Source organism: Antrostomus carolinensis, unplaced genomic scaffold (assembly GCF_000700745.2).
Source record: "Antrostomus carolinensis isolate BGI_N321 unplaced genomic scaffold, ASM70074v2 scaffold38463, whole genome shotgun sequence".
Classification (NCBI taxonomy): domain Eukaryota; kingdom Metazoa; phylum Chordata; class Aves; order Caprimulgiformes; family Caprimulgidae; genus Antrostomus; species Antrostomus carolinensis.
In genome coordinates, this window is record NW_010307968.1 from 1,785 (window position 1) to 8,099 (window position 6,315).

General features: G+C 55.9%; 1 protein-coding gene across 1 annotated transcript in view; it reads left to right on the forward strand.

Moving 5' to 3' along the window:
* Positions 1-1,938, forward strand: part of OPTC (opticin) — a 3,112-nt gene extending 1,174 nt beyond the window's left edge. Inside the window, exons 3-6 of the mRNA XM_010165629.2 lie at positions 955-1,113; positions 1,204-1,406; positions 1,545-1,640; positions 1,768-1,938. Coding sequence (XP_010163931.1) covers positions 955-1,113; positions 1,204-1,406; positions 1,545-1,640; positions 1,768-1,938 — 629 coding nt within the window. The remainder of the gene's footprint in view (positions 1-954; positions 1,114-1,203; positions 1,407-1,544; positions 1,641-1,767) is intronic.
* Positions 1,939-6,315: the final 4,377 nt, after the last annotated feature.

Below are 6,315 nucleotides of genomic sequence, written 5' to 3' on the forward strand. Positions count from 1 at the left end.
GGGGGGGGGGGGTTGGGGGTGGGTCTTATCACACAGCAGGCAGGAGGGCTGCAGCGAGACATTTCTGGGAAACAAGAGCTCCAGCAAAGCAGCAACATTTTAATGAGCAGAGGCATTGCGACAGTCGGACAGAGTAGCAATTAGATTAGTGACAATTAAAATCCTGTAGCGAGGGATAAATATCTTTATTCATTTTCTGTCACTCTGGACTGGGACAAATTAAGTAGGAGGCAAAGGGAAATTGTTGCCTTGTTGCTTTGAACTCCCCCACTAATGGATGCTGAGTCTGGCGGGTGCGAGAGGAGGAGAGGAGAGGAGAGGAGAGGAGAGGAGAGGAGAGGAGAGGAGAGGAGAGGAGAGGAGAGGAGAGGAGAGGAGAGGAGAGGAGAGGAGAGGAGAGGAGAGGAGAGGAGAGGAGAGGAGAGGAGAGGAGAGGAGAGGAGAGGAGAGGAGAGGAGAGGAGAGGAGAGGAGAGGAGAGGAGAGGAGGACACACGACTTTACCCCTCCTGCCACCCCTGCCCAGCTTGCCAGGACCCTCACACAGCCCAGACAGATGCTTTCCTCAATGCCAAACTCTTTTCTTTTGTTCCATTTTTTTCTGTGGAAAAAAAATAAGGGGGTGAAGTGAGCCCTGGGTGTAACGCTGCTGTGTTTGGAAACCTTCCATCTCCCCCTCTCCGGCAGGAGGCAGTTGGCCCTGAGCAGTTTCATTTATTAGCAGCTCTTTTGGCCAGGATTTTCTGGCCCTTCCCTTGATGAGATGCCCTGGGCTGTTCCAGTGGTGAATGTGCTGGGGTGTTAAAGCACAGCTCTGGCTGTTAAAGACATGGTGTACCCACAGCATGGGCAATGGGTGGGCATGTCCTCCCAGCCCCCTGTGTGTTGGGGTGTTTTGGTGGGGGGACTGGGGAGCTGTGCCATGCCATGCCATGGGCTGTCTTTGCACTCCCAGCCCTGCCCAGCTGCCTGCTCTGCCTCTGCATTGGCACCTCCGTCTACTGTGATGATGCTGACCTGGAGCACGTCCCATTGCTGCCACCAGAGACCACCTCCCTCTACGCCCGCTTCAACCGCATCGGCACCATCCGCGCCAGCGATTTCATGGGGCTGGGTACGTCCAGGCAGGCTCTGAAATAGGGCACAGGGGGAATAAACAGTTCTCTGGGGGTCCCTGTTCATCTTCTCCCTCCTCTCCCACCAGAGAAGCTGAAGCGAATAGACTTGACCAGTAATTTCATCTCCTGGGCGGATGCAGACGCCTTCCGCCTGCTCCCCAGCTTGCAGGAGCTCATCCTGCCCGAGAACAGGCTGACAGCACTGCCCGAGCTGCCCCACAGCATCATCCGGCTCGATGCCCGTCTCAACAGGATCCCCAGCACCGGCCTCCGGCCCGAAGCTTTCCGGGTGGGTGCTGGGGCTGCTGGCCAGGTGGATGCATCCAGGCTGATTTTAGCCCAAATCTGCCATGCCGAGGGGTAACGGGGATGGTGTAGAGGAGCAGGGCTGGGAGGAGGGAGGTTCATCTCTCCCCTCTCCCCGCAGGACCTGAAGCAGCTGCAGTTTCTCCATCTGTCTGATAACCAGCTGGAATATATCCCAGCGCCCCTGCCCGAGAGCCTGCGCTCCCTGCACCTCCAGGTGAGATGAGCCCAGACCTTGGCTTGTCCCTACCTGAATCTAGCAGAGCCCCACACTGCCTCCTCCTCCTCCTCCTCTTCCTCCCCAAACGTTTGAATCTGATTTTGCCCTTTGCCTCCCTGGCCAGAACAACAACATCCAGACCATGCATGAGGACACGTTCTGTGACAGCCAAGACCACAGCCAGATCCGCAGGGTGCTGGAGGACATCCGCCTTGATGGCAACCCCATCAACCTCAGCCTTTTCCCCAATGCCTATTTCTGCCTCCCCCGCCTGCCCACAGGCCACTTTTTCTGAACCCCACAGCTCCAGCGCTGGGAAACAAGGGTGAGCATTCCTAGACCCACCATGCCCCCACTCCAGACCTGCTGCCCCATGGAAAACATGGGGTTAAGGCAGATACATTTAACCCCAGTCTGAGCTGAGCCTCCATGTAGAGGTAAACTCAGTTCTGGGGCACATGGAGCAGGGGTTGGGCAGCTTTAATAAAATGAAGACTTTAAAAATGCATTCAGTGTCTTGTTCTCAGCAGCAAGAGCAGCAGAAAACCCTCACCCAGCCCCAGCCGCTTTGTGAATGGTGCCAGTTTGGGGACACGCCCGTGTCCCACTTCGTCCTCAGTTCCCTGACAGGGCCTTGGGTAGACCCATCTCCTTTCAGGGTTTCCTGGACAGGGAGCAGGAACAGCATTGCTCCAGAGAGGTGATGCTTTGACCACATCAGGTTTGACCTGTGTGATGGTGTTGTCCCCTCAACCATCCCCAGGTCCATCCAGTGGGTCCATGCAGCTCCAGAGGAGTGTTTCAGACCCAGGTGTGAGCTTTGGCCACAACTCTGCTGTCCCCATGTCTGCTCCAAGAGAGGATGCAATAGGAAACCTCAGCACAGGACAAACAGAGTCATCCATCACCTCACCCCAGACCCACTGCAGCCCCATTGCCCCCACTCCCTGGGTCTGGGAGCTGTGTTGGGGTCTCCAGCATGAGCTCTGCCTGGAGGGAGGGTGTCCCTGGCTTTGGGTCTGCTTCAGCTGCAGAGAAAGTGTGGAGCAGCACCAGAGCCTGCGAGCCAAACCGCCCCAGGTCCAGCAGAAAAGAATCCCTCGAGGGGGGAGTGAAAATATCTCTGATCATCCCAGCTTTCAACACCCAAAAAGAGCTGCCCAGTGGTGAGATATTTTAAATATAATGTATTCATCCTCTTATATTTTTATACACATGTAACAAACACACATACCATGAGAGGGATGACACATCCCTAGAGAATCCAAAATCCTGCACTGAAACTACTGAGCTCAGCCCACATCCTCCAGACCTGGGGTGGGGGAGACTGGAGAAAAACCTTGCAAGAAGATCCAGCTTCTCATCTGTGGACACACTGCAAATGCTGCTGGGCACTCGTGCCTGCGATCCTGCCTCCTGGGCACAGCACGAACAGGGAGCACGTGTTTGTGCTTCACCTCTCTCCCTTTGCCTTTCTTCTCCACGCAAAACCCAACAGAGACATAGATTATGTTGATCCAAAACCCAGGACCCTTGGTAAATGGGAATTTGGAATTATTCCAGCCTTTCCTTTCAGGCTAGATCTAAAATGCCAGGATTTATTACTGCTGTGGTCATGTCCTCCTGGAAACAGCTGTATCTATTTATCTCTCCCCTGTCTGTCTAGCCCCATATCCCACCTCCTTCCCCATCCATCTTTCTGCCACCTTCACACTGTCCTTTACCCCCGCTGATCTCATCTGCTCCCGTGGGATGAAGTATCACCACACACCCAGGCTCTGCTCCAGTTGGATGGATTTGGCCAACTTTTCCCTCCGGCCCTTCGCCTTCATCCCACTAGATGGCAAAGGCAGAGTGTTTGCAAACGCCTGACCTTAACTTTGGACTGCAAACTCACTCTCTGCTGTTTACCTCCCTTCTGGGGTGGTTTGATCTTCTCATGGGCATGCCCACACAGCTGGGGAATAGCCCAGGTGTTCAGTGTTGGCAGAGGAGGGATTAAAAGGAGCTGCAGAGGGGGAAGAAGGGTTTGCTTCGTGTGGGAGGAGAGCGAGGTAGGTGGAGGGATGGTTCTGGGGGTGTTGGGTTTGCAGTGATTTAAACTTTTTGAAGAGGAATGAGGTGGCCCTAGGGGGATTTTTGCTGGGGGAGAGTTGAGATTTAGTGGTGTTGGTTCATCTTGGGTGGTTCTTGGGTCCCCTTGTACCTCAGGGGAGGTGGGAATGGGTTGGGGCTGTCTTTCAGAGGTGGTTGCTGGGGGCTCAGCCCCACTGTTCTGTTGGTGCAGGTATTAACTGCGTTCTCCTGTCCTTGCTGCTGCCAAGTCGGGGGGAAAGAAACCAGTGCCTGTCTTTGCAGTGTGGTTCAGGGAATGGCAAACCCCTTCTGCTGCTGGCCCCATGGCCCTTTCCCACCCTGCTGAAATGTCTCCTCCATGGGGGTGGGATGTCCCCAGACCCTCCCCGGGCATCCCAGCAGGACTGGGTGGATCCTGCGTGGAGGCACAGAGCCTTTCCAGGGCTGGAGATGGTACTGGGTGTTAGAGGGGCTCTGCTGAGCCCTCCTGCCCATGGGACAGTCTTGCTCCGGTTGAACCCAGCTCAGCAGTGTGTCCATGATTCAGCCACCCTCTCTGTCACCCTTGCTGCCCCGTGTCCCTTAGGCTGTGGCTGGGCAGCTGGGAGTCCTGGCTCCTCTCCATCCCCTGATGGCTGCAGCTCTACCCAGCTGATGTTTTGGCTTATGTCACTCCTGAGGGGCAGGGTCACCGCCTGCCCCTGGGGACATGCTGGAATTTTAAGCCATTTCTGTGGAGGAGGCTTTGTAGGATTGCACAGCCTGTCCTGTGCATGTAGGGGACTGTGCATCTCTGCTGAGATCCAAGTGCTGCTGCTGCTGCCAGTCTGCCATGGGTACCGCCTGAGCCTGGCTAACAGGGCTGGCAGAGGAGCAGCCAGGAAGCAGAATTGGTGCAGGACCCGTGTTAGAAGCTGTGAGCTGGAGCTGTCAAAGGCAAAATGTTGATCTGATGTCCAGAACGTTTGCTGAGTAACAGCAGGAGCTGTGGAGCTTCAAAGTAGTCTCTGCTGGGAAATGGTGGCAGCCCCATTGCTGGAGACAGTTAAATAACATGGGGCAGTGGGAGCAGCCCTGGTTGGAGGGGATGGGTGAGAGGTGGCTGCTCCCAGACTGTTTTGCTTTAGAGATGTGCAGGGAGCTGCGTTCCTGGTACAGGGTGTGAAGGGATGGAGAGGGAGGAGCAGACTAACTCCAGGCATTAACCTCCATCCCCTCGTCCTCCCTGGCTGGACCCACGGCTGCCCTCTCCCTGGACACACAGCAGCTCCTGTCCTGCCTGTCCCTCTCGTTCCCCTCCATCCATCCTCCCTCACCCAGAGAGCATCTCCATCTGTAATTCATGCAGCTCTCCTCCCTCTGTCTCTCTGCTGCTCAAGGTCACCTTCCTCGCCTGGGCTGGATTTTCACATATTGATTGCTTGGCTCTAACAGCCGACATCTCCGTGAGCTCCCAATCTCACGCCAGCTCAGCATCTTGTCGCTCTCTGGGAGAAGCATTTCCATATGGGCCCCCCTCCCCATCCATCCTGCCCTCCCCCTCCACACTCTCCTCCCAGCCCTGGCCATGCATCATTAACCAGTACCAAAACAGAGGTGGGAAAGTGTTCAAGCCCTGCAGAAGAGCAGCCTTCTCCCTTCTCTGTCTCCTGGGAAGCAATGACATGAGCATGCTCCTTCCCTTAGTGATTTAGGAGGAGCTGGGACAGTGTGTGGCACCCTTGCAGGGTCTCAGTGTGCTGCTACGCCTGTCTGTGAGCTTCCTCTGTCCTCTTCTGCTCAGGTTTTCTCTCATGGGTCCTTGTCCCCTGGTGGGAAATGAGCTCCTCGTCATCACATGAGCATCCTCATCCCATCCTCTCCTCATGCCCATCCCTCTTCCTGCTCCCCTCTCCTCACCCAGATTTTCTCTGTGCTCTCTTCCACCACCAGGAGCTCCCTGGGCCATGTCCCTTGGCCACCACCTGGGGACAGAGCCATCCTTTTCTGTCCCTTTGCAGCTCCTCAGCCAAGGCAGCCCAGGCAGTTTACAGGTCAGGAGCAGAGCGGTGGTGGCCAGGATTAGGGACCTGAAACAGGAGTTGGAGCAGGAGGAGGATGGAGACTTTTAGCCCCCCTGGAACCCAGGCAAGCTGGCAAGAGGCTACAGAGATGACAGGTCTCCCTGTCCAGTGGCAGTGGCCACGTCTGTGCCATCCCATCCCTGATGGCCCCACAGTACCAGCCCTGCCCCCAACCCACGCCCAGGACACGCAACCAGTGGGTTTATTGGCAAAAGTGCAAAAATCAATGGCAGGATGGAAAAAGGCCACTGAACTGTGGATGCTGACAAGCTTCTGGCCTCCTCCAGGCTAGAAATCACCCTTAAACGCTGCTGGGGAGGAAGTGCTGTGGCCCAGCTTGCTCAGCGAGTGAGGCACGGATGATAACAGCTTTATTTATAGCACTTAACTGGCTGTTGGCTCAGGGCACCGATTTGTGCTTCGCGTGCGATCGTTCGGGGCGGCTGTTTGTGCAGCTCATGGCTGGAGCACTCACACAGCCCCACCAAAGCCATCAGCGAGCTCCCACCACCCGAAATCAGGGCAGGAATTTG